Source organism: Physeter macrocephalus, chromosome 20 (assembly GCF_002837175.3).
Source record: "Physeter macrocephalus isolate SW-GA chromosome 20, ASM283717v5, whole genome shotgun sequence".
NCBI lineage: Eukaryota > Metazoa > Chordata > Mammalia > Artiodactyla > Physeteridae > Physeter > Physeter macrocephalus.
Genome location: NC_041233.1, coordinates 46,699,120 through 46,717,120, shown reverse-complemented (window position 1 = coordinate 46,717,120; position 18,001 = coordinate 46,699,120). Strand labels below are relative to the sequence as shown.

Sequence of the window (18,001 nt, the reverse complement as noted above, 5' to 3'; positions counted from 1 at the left end):
GAGCCTGTGCTCCGCAACGCGAGAGGCCACAACAGTGAGAGGCCCACGTACCGAAAAAAAAAAAAAAAATCATCATTTTAAGTTTAAACAGTGTTTAAACTTAAAATTATTTTTTATACATCATTTAATGCCACTTCAGCAAAAAAACTTATCATTCATATTTATCAAGATAAAATACAGAACTGCAAAGCAGGTTGGGGGAAACAGCAGACAGAAGATGGGTGGGTGGGAGGGAATCTTTTTTGAACCATGTGTATTTATAATCTAGTCTAAAAATTAAAATTAAATAAGATTTTAAAAATTAAATCAATGGAAGTCTACAAGACGACCAAGCTGTCAAGTTATTTATTGGGGTTTTAGTGGAATGATAGATGATATTTTTTCTCTTTATCTCCATTCTTGGTGTAAGTTTGCATGAAATAATTAAAAGGTTTTCAAAGCTTTAATTTTACTCAAATAGCAAGTGATTGGTAGCGTATCTATAATGCAAGTGTTTAAACACCCAGTTAATCCTTAACAGAAAGGCAAATGTGTAGAGAAACAGTGTTAGGAATCTGTTAGTTCTCACCAGCAGATGAATAATTAATGTGTAAATACAAGATGAATCAAAATTATTGACACAATTCAAAGAAAAATGGTGAAAAACATAATTGTAAATTTATTATTTTACTAGCAAATTATGCATAATTAGTCTTCTGTACCTTCACTTTGCAATCCTTACCTACCTGTTAGCTTACCGGCACCTCAAATTCAATGTGTCCAAATTAACAGAAATTAAAAAGTTGGGGAGAAATCAAAAGCTTTACAGACAAGCAAAAGCTGAAAGAATTCAGCACCACCAAGCCAGTTTTACAGTTTTATATTAGATCTTGATATCTGGTAATGAATAAACTCTTGTTCTGTTTTCCTTAAAAAAAAAAAAAAAAGTTTGGAAGGCCCAAATGTGTATGGACCATAGCCCTTAATGTGTCGTCCTCACTCTGTTCTCATCTCTTACAGCCATCAGGCACACTTACTAAAATTTAATTAACAATACAATGTATTGTACAGAATACACTGTAATCTAGGATTCCAAATAAAATGAGTAAAACTTCCACACTAAGTTGACAATGTGATTTGTAATACTTCAAATATCATATTTCCTGAATGCATAGACTGAAAACAATGATTCATGTGCATGTTTTACGTACAGCATCTTGAATATTAAGATTAAATTTAAATATATGTACCTTTTAAAAAATCTAAGAAATGAACTTTTTACTGATCTTCCAAAATTCTACATATCTGAAAAGAGGGCTGACCTTTAAAGCTCTTGAAGATTGAAAATTACTACATTTTCAAATTTTCCATTTTTTCATTTAAATTAAGACTAATAAAAATTCTATTCTTGAATCAAGAATTTTTAAGCTAAACTGGTCTATAACTATATCCCCAAAATATAGTTCTACTCTCTACCACTAAGTATTCTCCTTTTCTTACTCTAACTGTGAAGAAAAATACTTATATTCTTAACTTTTTTCCTCAAGTAAAACTTTCAAAACATTCTAATTTTAGCCAAACTTAGCATTCTTCAGATTGACTTAGCATCACATTCCTGGCCATCATCTCAAAAGGCAGCCATTGCTTCTTCAATTCCCTTATATTCACAGACCAGGAGGATATTTGGTTTTCCTCCAATCCACTTTTCCACTGTCTTTACTCAGTCTCACCTATTCCAAATCTGTATCATTCAATAACTCCTTCTTCTGTTATGTAACTATTAACACTTGACTATAATGATTTCAGCATTGTAAAACCTCTCTTTCCATCCTGTCCCAAATACCATCCTCAAAGAACTAAGTTCCCATTTTTCGGGGAACCCTGAGGTCACCCAATGTGAGCGCCCTCAAAATTATTTTCTCTCATCTTAAAATCTTTTTAGTCCTGATATTTTCTAACAGTGTCTCTTCATGTTCACATTGGTTCCATTTTTGCAAGTGTTCTATTAATTATCTCCTCTCTGGCATTTGCCTTTATTCTCTCCACCTGTCTCCTCCTAATGAAAAAGCTCAGGTAACGCTTATCCTTTATCCAAAACAAGCAAACAATTCTAGGACCAAAAACCCACACTCTCCCCAAAATCTTGTATCTTTTTCAAACTATCATCTTCTCTCTATATATAAACTCTTGAGAAGCCTCTACTCCTTACCTCTTGGAAATCTGTTATTATGAGGCTGATTTCTTAATGGTCATTAGTTCTTAATGGTCATTAATGGTCATTTCCTACTGTTTTCTTATTATCATTGTGGCTCATTTTTTAGCTGCCTTTTGAAAACTCCCTGTTCCTTTCATAGGATACACTCTCTAAAGGTTTTCTCCTGGGACTTCCCTGGCAGTCCAGTGGTTAAGACTCCCCGCTTCCAATGCAGGGGGCGAGGGTTCAATCCCTGGTCGGGGAACTAAGATCCCACATGTGGTGCGGTGTGGCCAAAAACAATAAAATAAAAATAAATAAATAAATAAATAAAATAATAAAATAAAATAAAAATAATTATTTTTTTAAAAAATAAAGGTTTTCTCCTATCCTTACTGGCTATCTCTTCTCTTCCTGTCCCTAAATGCAGGTATATCTCAAAAAATTGATCTCAGCTATTCCCTCTTTATGTCAATCCTATCTACTCCAGTGGTTTAATTATGTCTTACACATTAACTCCACAACCTGTGTCTCTCAATATGACTTTATTCCCATCTCCCAGTCCAGAATTTCCTACACTTGGTCATTTCTAGCTGGAAATATCAGAAGCACTTAAAACACAACATATCCCAGAACTGAAGCTTTCACATTCTTGCATGGACCAACCTCTGTTATTTCTGTCGTTATACTCAACTCACTGTCTTCTCCAGCATCTGAGCCGAAAATCTATTCTAATACCATCACCATCGTTGAGTGAAGGAAACAATCTGAGAGACAGCAGTGATATACACAGGGTTATAGTAAAGAGAAGTGAGGGAACCCCAGCACTATGGCAAAGGTCCAGGCAGCAGAGTTGAGGCAGAGATTGGTATATCAGTCAGCATATCAACTACCTGGCCAATACACACACACACACACACACACACACACACACAAACACATACGCACGTGTGTCTGTGCGTGCTCCATGCAAAATGGAAGGCAAACCAGAGGTTAAGCTTGTTTAGAATACTCATATTTGATTCCTTCATGTCTATTCAGATGTCGAAATCCAGATTTTTTCTCTATTTAAAAAAAATTTTTTATTTTATATTGGACTCTAGTTGATTTACAATGTTGTGTTAGTTTCAGGTATACAGCAAAGAGATTCAGTCAATATCCAGATTTTGACTCTGAAATGCTTCTCAAAATACCAGTTCTGGTTTTCTGTGGCCTTTCTATTCAGTCGCCTCCTGCAGTTTTGCAATAGCCAACTGATTATCAGCCTTTCATTTATCTATTCTCCCATTCATTTTTTAAGCTGCTTTTGGATTAATTTTACAAAAATATAAGATTAATCACATTACCAAATAATTCAAAATGTTAAATCGCTTCCCAGTGCTACCCAAATAACAACAAATTTATCAAACACTATAATTCTTTTTTTTTTTTTTTTTTTTTTTTTTGTGATATGCGGGCCTCCCCCTGTTGTGGCCTCTCCCGTTGCGGAGCACAGGCTCCGGACGCGCAGGCTCAGCGGCCATGGCCCACGGGCCCAGCCGCTCCGCGGCATGTGGGATCCTCCCATACCGGGGCGCGAACCCGGTTCCCCTGCATCGGCAGGCGGACGCGCAACCACTGCGCCACCAGGGAGGCCCTATAATTCTTTAACAACATGAAAATATAGCCTAACCTCTTTTTCCACTCTTATCCCTCACAACTCCCTTCCACGTCCTCTTAACTTTTCGCCAAACCATTTAATTTCCCCCATATTATACTTTCTGGTTTTTAAAATGTTATCTTTATCATATTGAGGTAGAAGGGCTATGCAAGCAGTCATATGGGGAGTTTTACATACTTTTTAACACCTGGACCAATTTAAATAACATAATTATTTGATGCTTCAAGGTCTGATAGCAGCCATCTGAAATGCAATTCACATCAGGTACTTCTTGAGGGCTCCTATATATTTTCACTCTTGGATGGTCTATTCAGATTTTGCATTTCATCTTGAAGCATTTATTGTCCATTTTCCACTGAAATTTTCAAATTAATTAGCATATACCTGAATATAATTTAATGTCACTTCCACACTGTAGTTCTATCTCTTTTCTCAAACTTCCAACATCTGATTTTTTGTTTTCCCTCTCTTTTCTTTTTCCTTCGATTAGCTTTAAAAGAGATGTATTGATTTTATTGGCAATTTTATACAGTATTTGGATTTATTAGTTCAAATGGCTTACTGTTTGCTAATTCATAAATTTATATTTTCATCTTTATTAATCCATCTATTTGTTATTATCTTAATAATATCTAATATAAATTTCTATTTCTTCATTGTCCAAAAGTTATTTAAGTAAGTGGCTTTAAATTTCCAAATGGTTGATTTAGTTTGATTAAACTTTTAAACAAAATCTCTCATTCTACTGAATTGTAACTAAGGGATGAGGTTTATATATTCCTACTTGGAGGTGAGATTTTTTTTTTTTAATTTTTGGTTTTTTTAATACATGGTGCTTCTGATGATTTTTTTTTTTTTTTTTTAGAAGATGTTGGGGATAGGAGTTTATTAATTAATTTATTTATTTTTGCTGTGTTGGGTCTTCGTTTCTGTGCGAGGGCTTTCTCTAGTTGTGGCAAGCGGGGGCCACTCTTCATCGCGGTGCGCGGGCCTCTCACTATCTCGGCCTCTCTTGTTGCGGAGCACAGGCTCCAGACGCGCAGGCTCAGTAGTTGTCGCTCACAGGCTAGTTGCTCCGCGGCATGTGGAATCTTCCCAGACCAGGGCTCGAACCCGTGTCCCCTGCATTAGCAGGCAGATTCTCAACCACTGCGCCACCAGGGAAGCCCTGGAGGTGAGCTTTTATGGTTGGCCTAATGAATTATTAATATTGATAACTGTTTTGTGAATGACAAAAAAAGATATACATTTTATGGGCTTGTATTATATTATTCAAGCCATCTATATATCTTCTTATTTTGTACCTTCCTGATCTTAAAGTACATTAAAAAAGATTCCTACTAGCATTGCTATCAATTTTTCTTAATTTCTTCCAGTTTTTGCTTAATATATTGTGATGTTATGTTTAGCACTAAAAAAGTCCATAACTGCTAAGTCTTCATTGTGGAGTGCACCCTGTGTTAAAATAAAATGACATTCTTGATCCAGTTTCACACATTTTGCTCTGCATCAATACTCTCAAATCATCTTCTTTAAGATGAATTCACAATCTAGATTCCTCAGTTTAAAAAATAATTTTCTACCTCAGTAAACTTTTCACTGGCACTTCTAAACTCAGAAATAATGTAGATGTTTTACAATGATAGTGTTTGCTTGAAGCTTGGAAATCCATGTTTCAGAGTGATCACAATAAGATTATTACAGGAAAGTAATTCAACAAAAGAAGAAATGTGACTCTTAGGAATGCCAGTTCCTACAATGACAACATATAACAGTAATTATTGTATATTAAGTGACATGCCAGACATTTTACATATATCCCTAAAACTACCACCACTTTACAAGACAGATCTCCTCTATTTTAAGGATAAGAAAACAGTCCTAGTGCACATAATCACCTTGTTCAAAAACAAGATTTGAACCTAAATATGAGTCTGATTCTAATTTTTTTTACTCCTACGTCCTGGGTTTTACTAATAGCACGCATACCAACTATGTAATCTAAAAGATTCACAACCTCTCTGAGCTCTTATTTTTCCCATCTACAAAAAAATCTCCAAAGCTCAGAGTATTACAGTGCTTCAGTTGTATGAAACAAATTATAAGTAGTGTATTAAATAGTGGTACATGAACCACAGAATTCTTGAGAATAATATGAAGCAGAAAACTGATATTTTTATTATCTTTTCCCCTTTGGGATGCCATCTCTCTCCCTGTGGTTTGGGGGAGGAGGAGGGGGGCCCTATTCTTCAGCTTCAGATATATGGCCCAAGCCTCTGGTCAGAATGTTTGGTTCAGGGATGGGTACATGCCCTAATCCAGGTAAACTAGAACCTAAATTAGAAATTTTTGCTCAAATTGTAGCTCTCTTGCCATCGCAGTTGCTAAAGTAGACAGCATGTAAACCTGGAGCTACTACCTTGCCATTACTTGCAGAGAGTCTGCCTAAAAATAAAGTATATAAAGACAAAAAAAGAGAGTAGAGAGAGAGATTTCTGACATCTGTTAAGCATCTAGATTCAGGCCAGAGCTTTTAGGGTTATATAAGCCAATAAATGTCTCCTTATGTTTCAGCTATTTTGAGTTGAGTTTCTGTGACTTGAAACTGAAAGAGTTATAATACTTTATAACATAGTCACTTTTTTTTTTTCCTTTTTAAGTTTCTATTTCTACTTTGGGGATCAAAATAATAAAGAAAAATAATTTGGACAGGAGAACATAGAACAGTAGAAAGGATACTGGATTTGAGGTTAGGAGATATGGTTTTGAGTTGTTACACAGAGAGATTAAATGACCTAGGACAAAATGATCTTTGCAGATCTGTTTTATCATTTATACTAAAATGGGTCTGAAATAATTGCTAAGGTCCTTCAAGGTATAAAACTCTTAAAATTTTATGAATATACAGATTGGATAACAGGCTTAAATACCATGTATTAGTGAAACACAGTTTAGCCCAGGAGAATTAATGTGCTAGAAAAAATAAGAATGTTGTATTTGGAGGTTTTTTTAAGCCAAAGAAGAGGATAATTAGAGCTTGCTTTGTTTGTTTGTTGTTTACATGCACTTCCATGTTTATTGTAGTTCACAATAGCCAAGATACAGAAACAACCTAAGTGTCCATCAACAGATGAATGGATAAAAATGTATATATACATACAATGGAATACTACTCAGCCTTGAGAAAAAAGGAAATTCTGCCATTTTCGACAACACCGATGGACCTTGAGGACGTCATGCTAAGTGACATAAGTCAGACAGAGAAAGACAAATACTGTACAATATCCCTTATATATGGAATCTAAAAAAACAAAACAAAACCAAAAACTGATGGTTACCAAACGCTGGGGGTGGGTGACGGGATGGGAGAGATGATGTTTAAGGGTACATACTTACAACTAGTAGATAAATAACTTCTGGAGATCTAATATAAAGTACAGGGATTACAGACAACAAAACTACATTATAAACATTAAACTTGCCAAAAGATAAGATCTTATGTGTTCCCACCACTAGAAGAAATGATACTTCTGTGGCACAACAGAGGCTAAGGCTACAATGGCAATCATACTGGATATAAATGTATCAAATAAATGTTGCACATCTTAAACTTACACACTGTTTTATGTCAATTATATCTCAATAATTAATCAAGGAATAAATTAAAAAATAAAAATGAAGCCTTAAACAGTTTTAAGCCCTACAGTAAAAATGTACCCATTCATAAGTGTGTCCTTATCTGCTTAGATACAATTTTAGACAACAACATTCTTAGTATCCTAATTTCTTTTAAGTTTTAAATGCTTCACAATTGAAGGCTTCACATAAGACAAAGTTTCGTAACAAATAAATATTTGCAGAGCCGTTCTCAAGTGTCCAGCTATCCTGGCATGGCATAGCAGAGAGCGCATATGTACTAATTCAAGTATGTACCTCTCAAACACTGCTCCTCCCCTGCCACCCAATAAGAGCAACAAAAAACCACCAATAAATTGTCACGAGTTTGTCAGGAAAACCAGAAAGAAGTCATAAATACATTTCTTTTCCTGTTACATCTACTTCGTTTCTTCTTCCTTACTTTGTTTTAAATGAAAAGAAAACGAGAAAATTTCATTAGGTTACCATATGGGGAAATTTAGTAAACAGACTAGAAAAAAATAACCTGATTATATATTAGAACATAAATTCATTCCTCAGAGACACTAGAAAATTTCCTCTTCTTGGGATCACTTAGAATAAAGTTAATATTTATTATTTCTAGAAGATAGAAGTCTTCATTAAAGATAAGCTAATGAACTCACATAGAGAGATCATAATACATAAGAACTTTAATAACTGCTTTGAAAACAAACCCCCCCAAAAAAGAAAATCAAAGCCTCAAAATTTTTTCCTGAGAGTTTAATCAAAGAAAGTAAGTATTAATGCTTACTTTACCTGCTACCATTCTAGAAGCAGGAAGACGAGAGAGATTCTGGGTAAGTTTGCCATGTAATAGAAGTTTCTCTCTCTAAATTCAGAAATTTTGGGAATCTTTCCAAAATATACACTTACCACTACTGGTAGGATGTTTTAATTCTTTATTCATGGTCTGTAATAAATATTGTGAGTTATCTACTTTAATTCTGAAACATAAGTACAAATACAGACAGTGTAAGGCATAGATTAGATAGGAAGCAACCCTAGGAGCTTTACTGGGGTGGGAACCATCGACAGTTCGTTTTAGAGTAATATGCCACGTGCTCATAAAGCAAAAGATCAAATATGCAAAGAAATGATTCCTAGAGAAGTATAACGTAATTGCCTTCTTGTAAATTATCGAATAAGAAAGTCTTCCCTCAAGTAGTTACACCACTCTCAGAAAACTTTTTTTTTTTTTAAATAAGAGGTATCAAGTTGTACTTTGACTTCTCTGCAACATTCAAACCCTGAAGTATTATTTAGGTATTTTACTAACACAGCTGCACATCTTATGGTCAGTTGGCACCCACCACTCTGCCATCTAATTTGTACCAAGTCTGCTGAGAAAAATGTCAAGACTCTACCAGGTTAATTTGAGGAGAGTCTCTGCAAAGTCTATAAATCTTCACCAAAAACATGACAACTGGCTCCTCTTTCTTCAAAACGAGAGGGAGGAGGGGAAGGTGGGGGGGGTGGGGGGAGAAGAGAAGGAGGAAGAGAAAGAGGGTGGGGGAGAGAAAGAGGAAGGGGGAGGAGGAGGAGGAGAAGAAGAAACATTCTGCTCCTATAAAAATGTCACCAGAACACAATTTTCTTCAGCTTCTTAGTGTTTCTCCTTAGTTAAAATTAAGGCTACAAGCAAAAGAACATTAAACACATTTCTAATAAAATTAATCCTACACAAACTGAAAAACTGATAAAATGTATGCATCTCCTATAATAGTGGTTCACAGTTACAAAAATGCAAATCTACAAACACAACCTAAAATACTGGTAAGAGAATAAATCTCTTAACAGATGTTTCAAGAATAAAACTACTTTGGATAATCAATTATATTTATTATCAGATAACTTATTTCTCTGGAAGAATTCCACAGCTGTATAACAACAGCTTTACCATGCTCAGCTATGTTTTCTTATGATAAGTTATATTCATTAAAGGTTAAAAATATATTATTACATATATTATTATTTCACTAGCACTCTTACCATTAGGTAAACATGTGATTTATTTGAAAATTAGTAAGACAAATTCCAAAGATTTAAAGGAAGCCTGCAGCATTATATTTTTAACACCAACAAACTCAAGCTATCCTTATTCTACTAAATCAGGGGTCTTTACTGCTCCAGAATCTTATTTTTAAATATAAACTGAGGAGCCTTGTCAAAAGAGGCCAATTTCATCATCATTATGTGACCTTTCAGGAGAGCTTGACTCTGTGCAGAGATTAATTCTGAAGAGCTTCAAAACTCTTTTACAATTCCAGGATTTATGGACTTGATATTGTAGAAAGAAGTTCACCAGTGTGTCAGGGGATTCAAATTTTACTCTGAATACCGTCATTAATTGTTTGGATAATCCTGTTCAAAGCACTTCATCTTTCTGGGCCTCAGTTTTATCATCTATAAAATAAGAAATACTCCTGCAAAAAAAAACAAAAAACAAAAAACCTCATAATCTTATGACTTTTATCTACTCTGTCTAGTTTTCTAATGTTGTTTCAACCTATAATGGAAACAACACCGTTGAGTAAAATACAGCTTTATCAAGAGCATCTGCCCATAAATGTCTTTTTGCCTTTTAAAATATACACAGGAAAAAGGTAGGAGCACATTAGGATACTCCTTTAGAGCCTGTGAATAATTCATCCAAAAAATAGTCTAGGTATATTAATTAATCATGAGCTAATAAAATAAGCACAGCAGATCTTAATGATTCACTTTGACTTCAAGATGCTAAAGTGATCAATTTTGGCCAAATTACATAACTCTGAGTTTTAATATCATGTAACAGCTAAACATAATTTTACTGAGTATATCCTTAGTAGTACATACAGAACTCCATTTTCTATTAACCCATCACCTTTCACTTGGGTGAGATTCTAACCTATGAGAGGACAGAGAATATGCTGTGCCTGGAACAGTTCTGCTGATGATGTAGCTACTATTATATTCTACCACATGACACTACAGGCTTTGCATTTTATTTTCATAAATACTTCTCTTGCTATCTTTTCACTCTGGCCCCTGTTTCACAGTAATATCCCATGGGGCTTGCCATTTCATCAAATCTCCTCTCCTCTCCTCTACAGAGAAACAGAACTGACAATTGTATTACCAGATTGTGATGACTAAAATATCTTGCCATTGACAAATTAAAATATGGCCTCATTTTTCATTATGTAGACATCTCTTGAATCTAACTTAAACGGGAAACAGAGAAAATAAAATACAATAAAGTTTAAGTATCCTTGGGTTTTACTTTTTCCCTGAACACGATGGGACGGAATATCCCAAGTGCTTCTTATATGGCTAGTTCTCACTATCAGAAGCATTCAGCCAACTATCCTGAAGAAGCACCCATGTCAGAAAGAGTATATATTCACATGTGTGGGGGTGGGTGGGTATAAGAGAGTAAGAAGGAGGGAAGTGTGGTGGGGGTGGGAGGTGTGTGTAAGAACACGTGAGAGCACAGCTTAGTTAGAAAGGCTGGACCATTACAAATACCTTATTTGCCCCCCAACTCAAAATCCTTGATTAAAGTAACCTACAAGGATACTGTAATGCCAAACAAACAAAAAAGTCAAAGAGTGAACACGGTGAAGGCAAATATCTTAGAAGTGGTCAAAAATACTTGTAGTTTGCAACAGAAAAGTAAGACTGTTGTAGTATCTCTATCAAACAGTTTTATCCATTCCAAAAAACCAGACATTTTTTTCTAAAACTATGAAGCAGGTCATGAAAGGACTGGAGATATCACTTCTCTTCAGCATATGAAGTCTCAGTTTAGCCAGCTACTAGTTTTCATCAAATACATGCATGGTGACACAAACAATAATTCCTATTTTGGAGTCCTTTTTGGAAACTTCAGCAGACAGTAACATTTTCAAAACGGTGAAGTTTCTCTGCCCAAAAAAAGTCCCCTGAAGAAATCTCAGTATTCTGTAGAGAGTATACCTTAATGCCTGGCAAAACATCTGGTTTTGCTGCTTTGGTAAAGACAGCAGTTCTACACGTCACTGTGACTCCATGCTTTGTTCACCAGTATGCACTGGTGTGTAAGACTCTACCATGAATCCTGAGAGAAAGCTTAGCTATTGTTGTAAAAGTATTCTACGACTTCATGAGAGCCAAGTCTTGAATCACAGACGGTGCAAGAGGCTTTGTCACAAAAAAATCTACTGTTGTGAGAGTTGCCAAATTCAGGAAAGCCAAGACTTGCAATCAAGGACTTCTTAAGAGGTTTTGTCAAGAAGTGGGAGCAACTATGCAATTCTTTGCTACATATAAGTTCACTTGCTTTAGGAAAACAAATTCTATAGCTAGAATTTTACCTGCATAAAATACAAACTCATTAACACAGTTTAACTCTTCAATATTAAAACTAAAATGTGGAGTCATAATCTTTTCCTTCAAACACAGCATTGTGCCAGAATCTTGCCAAAAAATGATCTCAATAACTAGAAGGCAAAGAAAATGATGCAACATGAATTTATCTGAAGAGTCTTATAAGAATTCTTACTTCTTGACACAAGCCTACTTTCATCTGGCAAAAAAAAAAAAAAAAAAAAGAATCTAGAGTCCATTTGCTCTTTCATTCTTTCATGAGATAGGGAAACAAAGTCAAAACTAATTAGATATCAAAAATGACATAAAAGTTGCCAAGTCAAAGACAATGGCATAGTTTCAATGTGTTATTTAAAAGCTAAATAACAGTAGCCCTTTCATGAAAATTTACTACTGAGCAGAACTAAAGCTTAATTTTGGTTAATTTGTACCACTTGGATTTATTCAGCAGTCTCAAGTAGTGGCCACTGCCTGGCATAAAAAAAGAAAACGAGACATTATTCCTATAAAGTATTTTTTACATTCTTTGTTAAAAAAAATAGTTTTCAGTGCAATTAAATACTATAAGCAAAATTTTATGTTCATGTACATGATGCACATTTTTTGTGGGAGAATAGTTACAGTTCTCATCATATTTTTAAAAGGTATATAACATAAACAGTTTAAGAGCCCCTAACTTAAAGCTAGTTCTGGCTCCACATTACACAACTTTTCTGTTTTTATTTTAAATTCTTTTCACCTGATTTCTTTTTGATTACCAAAATGTCTGCTGCTCATCAACCCTGTTTTAAATTTCTACCACTGCTCCTGTGACTGTATTTTAATTTGACCCATCTCTCTAGGTTTTCTTCTCATTCAGCCTCTTTTCCCTGTGCTGCCCTATATTTATTCACTTAAGTACAGAAAACTTTACCTTCTATATTTTTAATCAGTAAAAGCAATTGTTTCCCTCTAAATGAAGAAAGGATGAACCAAAGAAAACATCTCAGTCCTCTGCTCTGGAATTCACTCTAGTACTATCATCTCAGGGTGCACACAGTATACAGAAATGTATGGCAAGTTATTATAATCAACATTGACCAAAATCATGCATTAACAATAAGATTCAATTTTGTAAACTATCACCAATAAACAGTGCTTTGGCATCCTTAGATATAATTCAAAAATGTAACAATGACAAGTAAAACAAGAAATGAGGAAGGAGTAAAGGAACCAGGAATCAATGCCATTATCCAGCTGAAAATGATGGCTATGATCACTTATGTTTCTGTTTTGAAGTTAAGTTAAAAAGAAATCAGCTTAAACTGTAAGAGAACCTTCCTCATTGTGAAAATTATTAAAACTAGAATAAATTTTTCATATAAAATTAGGATGTCTTCCTCAATAGAGCTCTCTAAATGAGTTTTTCCATTTATCTGAAGTAGTTTGGTTTTTTTTCTTTCTTGGAGACAGAAATGTACAAAGTCCATTTGTAAGAAATGTAAACATGTTTTGCCACACTTACTATCCAAAGAAATAAATCCCTTGAAAACCACTGTAAAAAATTCTCCCAAGAGTTCATTTTTTGCTTTCAAATGTACTACACAAATTAAATTTGTCAATGATTTTCAGCATAGTCTTTAGTCTTCTGAATAAGAGAAGAATCTTTGACTAATCTTAATTATAACTACATTTATGAATATTCAAATCAAAGAATAATCTCTATGTATTTTAAAAGTAAAGATCACACTTTACTAGGTAATGGCATCCAAGTTATTATCCAAAGACATTTTATTTTCAAGCAAGCTTCAGGAATATCAAGCTTACTTTTGATCAATGTGCTGCTTTTTTAAATGCTTTGTAAAGATTTCATGATACCAAATATGCAATCCAGTTAATGGGTAAGATTTGCTAGCATGACATGAAAATGCTAGAATGAACAGAAAAATTGAATGAATCTGTCATTTGCTCATATGAAAGTTAAGGTAGTATACTGATTTAAATGTTTAGAGGAAAGAAAATAAGGGTTAACAACTATCTTTTTAAAAATTTATTTTCCAATAAATTCTCAGATCTAGGAAGAAGAAAGAAAAAAAACATCAAATATAACTTACCTTTTTGTCTCTGGTCCTTACTTCCCCATAGAAATCTAGGGCCTCTTGTGCCTTTAAAAATTTGCCCCGATGTAACAAATATGCGCAAATCATTACACCAGTTCGTCCCTTTCCAGCTTTACAGTGAATTGCTGCTACATGATTGTCATCTTCACTTAGCCATTGGTCAAGATCTTCACAAAAGGGTTTGATAAGTTCTAGCTGTGGTGGATTATGGTCTTCGAAAGGATACTGTGCAACTGTGGTAAAAAGATAACCTCAAATAAGAAAAAAATCTCTCCTGAATTGCTTATTAAAAGTAGGTTAACTTTAGAAATGTTGCATATAAACTTAACAGAGTTCTTAAAGAAAAACTGAACTCCAGAGAAAAATAATTTATTGTCTCATAATTTTCTAATTTTTGAATAGAAAATAGTCTCTCAACTCAAATTTATCCATTAGACAGGGAAACCAGGTATTATTTTCCTCACTTTATGAAAGAGGAAACTTTGCAATAGAGTAGCAAAGAAGTATCAGAGGTCACAACATATCAGAGGTGGAGGTAAACTCAAAATTAAATGTCACAGAAGCCTCTTATCAGGGCTCTCGACACATTTTCTAACAAAAGGAATTGTAACACTTATAATATTGCATAATCACAAAACATATATTCCAAAGAAAGTACAGATCACTAACAAATCAACAATGGAAACGACTGCATTTTACACTTCATATAATAAAAACGTCAAACATGTTATTTTAAAGATGGTCTTGCAAATGTTAGTGTTGTATACACATGACTTTAAAAACATTTACAAAAGAAATTGAGAAAAAAAAACCCCAAGTTATAAAATGTACACAATTGTAGTAAATATCAAGCGAAGTTTCAGGTCTTTTCACATGAGTTATAAGAACTCAAAATTTCTCTGTTCCCTATAGTTAGAGTTGAGGTTTTTAAAAAATTTTTTCTAGAAATAGGACTTTAAATATATCACTAGTAAATTTTATCTTATTGGTTCCACTCTATTAAGATTCTTAAAAATGCCGACTAACATTCAATGTACTTATCTTCTGTGTTATCTAAATATGTGAAAAGTATGTCTTTTATATCTTCAACCAAGTCATTCATAATGAGGTACAAGATACACTCAATTAAGCCTTTGGTGTGACAGAACAGCTCTTCAAGTAGACAGTGACTACCATTACAGGGAATCATCAGGACAGCTTTTACTTAGTCATCTGCCCAGCTGTACCATCATTCCATCTTCATTTCCCCAGTGGCATACAAAAACATCCAGAAAAACCTGTTAAACGCCTATTTAAAGCTAGATAAACCTCGAGTAAAACACTCTTTTGACCAGTAAGCAGTAGCCTAAATCCACTAAAAATGAAACATTCTTAGTAAATCTATCCTGGCTCTCACAGCCATTAGCACTTCTGAATTCTCAAACCAACTGTTTGAAAGTCCATTCTAAATATTTTGGAGGGATCAATGGCAAACGTATCAATCTGTCAAGGCACCCACTTTCTCTTTTTGACTATCACGGCAGCATCTTGCCAAGCTTCTCAACTCTCCAGGTCTCTCATGGTTCAAAGGGTTCCACAAATACAAATGAAAGTTTCTGTGGGCTCTGAGATAGAATTTACTACACCTGGAGAAGAACACATTTAAATCAACTCCTGCTCTCATCTATCAGGCTCCTCTTATCCATATTTCATTATACCCTTTTCCACCACGCAGGTCATGTTCCTTGATAGGAGTTAAGTAGTTGTTCTTTCTCCCTGTAATCTCTTACTGTTACACCAAATGCCTCAAACTGCAGGTATAACCCTCTCTTTATTCTACTATTAGTCTAGGAATTTCTCCTAATTCTCGGTCTATTCTACAATTTAGTCTTCCTAGTACTACTGGTAGGTTTATATGATACTTGTTTCCAAAAACACAATAGCAAAATTAAATTTATTTTTCAAATTTTCTAAGACCATCTTTAAGATAAATATATCACTTAATAATTGAGATTATTCATTATTGGTATAACAGTAAGATTTAGACTGTTGGCTTCAAGTTATCAAACATAATACAGTGTATTTATGCCTACCTCTGCAGTTAAATTTGGCGGTATCATAATGTCTTTCAGCACATCTAAAAGAAAAGTTTAAATGTGATATAAAATTATCTTTTGCACTTGAGAAAAAAAAGTATATTAGTAACAAACATTTTCTGAACCTTTATAATGTACCAAGCATTATGTTAAATGTCTTACATTAACTATTGCTTTTAATCCTAAGACTCCTGTGAAGTAGGTACTGTTATTATCCACAATTTACAATTAAGGAAATCAAGGCTGAAAACGTTAAGTATACGCAATCAGAGCTTATACGTTTGCTTACAAAACTTATAATGCCACTAATATACAACATTGCAAATTCAGCTGCGTCTACACCTTCACATTCCCTTTGTGAAAATTATATATGCTAATGGTCTTTATTTTTGATTTCACAAGATATGTGTAAACAACTAACTAGCTTCAATTTTATCTTTGCCTGATAATTGAGCATATACAGTTTTCTCAAACTATTACTACAAAAGATGTATGTTAAAAACAGTAAAATTATAAGGGCAAAGGAAAAGTAAAGAAAAACTGAATGATGCTAATCTACTCAGACACAACATTTACTAAATTTTTTAACCAGATCTTTCTCTCTTTAGAGAAGCCAAAGGTCATCTTTTTCAATAATCTCTCAGGTTATAAGTTTTAATTAAAGTCTGAGAGTAATGAAAGACTAGTAAATAAAATCAATACAGAATAGAAAAAAGTAATGTTGACTTAGCATTACTTACAGCATGCTAAGATTTGTCTTTTTAATAGTAGTCACATGTTTGTTATCATGCACTGGCTGACTCATGATTAATAGGCCATGTTTAGAAACATTAATAGGCTCAGAAAGGGATTCCATACATTAGCTTGTGGTCAGCAGCATTCTAGTACCTCCAACTACTAACCAAACCAGATATTTTAAAAATTATTTAAAATAAAAACTTAGCATTTTAAAACAAATAAAGATCATAGCCTCTTAATCCACCATTCCAAAATCCCCAAATTTTGAAGCATCTGAAACTTTCTCTTAACTGTATGGCAAACTCAATTGCAACAGAACTTGATCTGAGTTTATGAGAATGTGTAGTCCTTAATTAATAGGAATACACTTACAGCAAAGAGTGAAACATTTTATTCTAGGTACTGTTCCAAATCCCACTGGGGTGTTATGCAATACAAAATATATGCTTCCATGTTACCTTTCTAAAAACTGAAAAATTCTGAATGCCGAAACACAACTAGCCCAAAGAATTTCACATAAGTGGTTATGGACCTGTGCTTTACATTTAGAAATCCTGAAATATCTGTAGAGTTCATCTATTTTAAACAATTTTTAAACTCAAATCCACATGAAGGTTGGGAATTCCCTGGTGCTCTCACTGCTGAGGACCTGGGTTCAATCCTTGGTCAGGGAACTAAGGTCCTACAAGCCAGGTGGTGAGGCAAAAAAAAAAAAAAAAAAAATCCGCATGAAGGTTGAACTAATTATAAGCAAACTGCAATCCACTAATTTCTAACTGGTCAGACCTGAAACAAATCAGCTTCTCATAATATTGCTGAAAACAAAGCTTTTCCATTTTAGCATACTATAATTTAGTATACTGAGTTTTGCTAGAAAGAAAATTTATTTAACAATGACATATGCACATACATGCATCCTTGCTAAATAATTTCATACTCGCTTTTATTTAAAAAAAAAAATGACAGGCAGGAAGAAGAGAACTGACCAAGAAAATAGTAACATTTTACACTTTCTTTGGTACAGGTTAAAGAGGAGTATGGTCAATAAAGAAGAATCCTTAATGGAATATTTTATAAGGAATCATGTAAAATAGGGCTTACGAGGTGAGGGGAGAGGTATATACCAGGAAACAATTCTAAGAAACTGGTCTCATTAGAGCACAACAAAAAATAAACATTTTGAGTTTTTCATACAGCTTCAGTTATCTAAAATTCCTGTACTTTTTTAGCA

At 34.0% G+C, this 18,001-nt stretch overlaps 1 protein-coding gene across 2 annotated transcripts in view; it reads right to left on the bottom strand.

Moving 5' to 3' along the window:
- Positions 1-18,001, bottom strand: part of PTEN (phosphatase and tensin homolog) — an 88,496-nt gene that overhangs the window by 12,963 nt on the left and 57,532 nt on the right. For both annotated transcript variants that reach the window (XM_007125543.4, XM_007125544.4), the window contains 2 exons: positions 16,030-16,073; positions 13,952-14,190 (listed from right to left, as the gene is read on the bottom strand). In XM_007125543.4, coding sequence (XP_007125605.1) covers positions 13,952-14,190; positions 16,030-16,073 — 283 coding nt within the window. The remainder of the gene's footprint in view (positions 1-13,951; positions 14,191-16,029; positions 16,074-18,001) is intronic.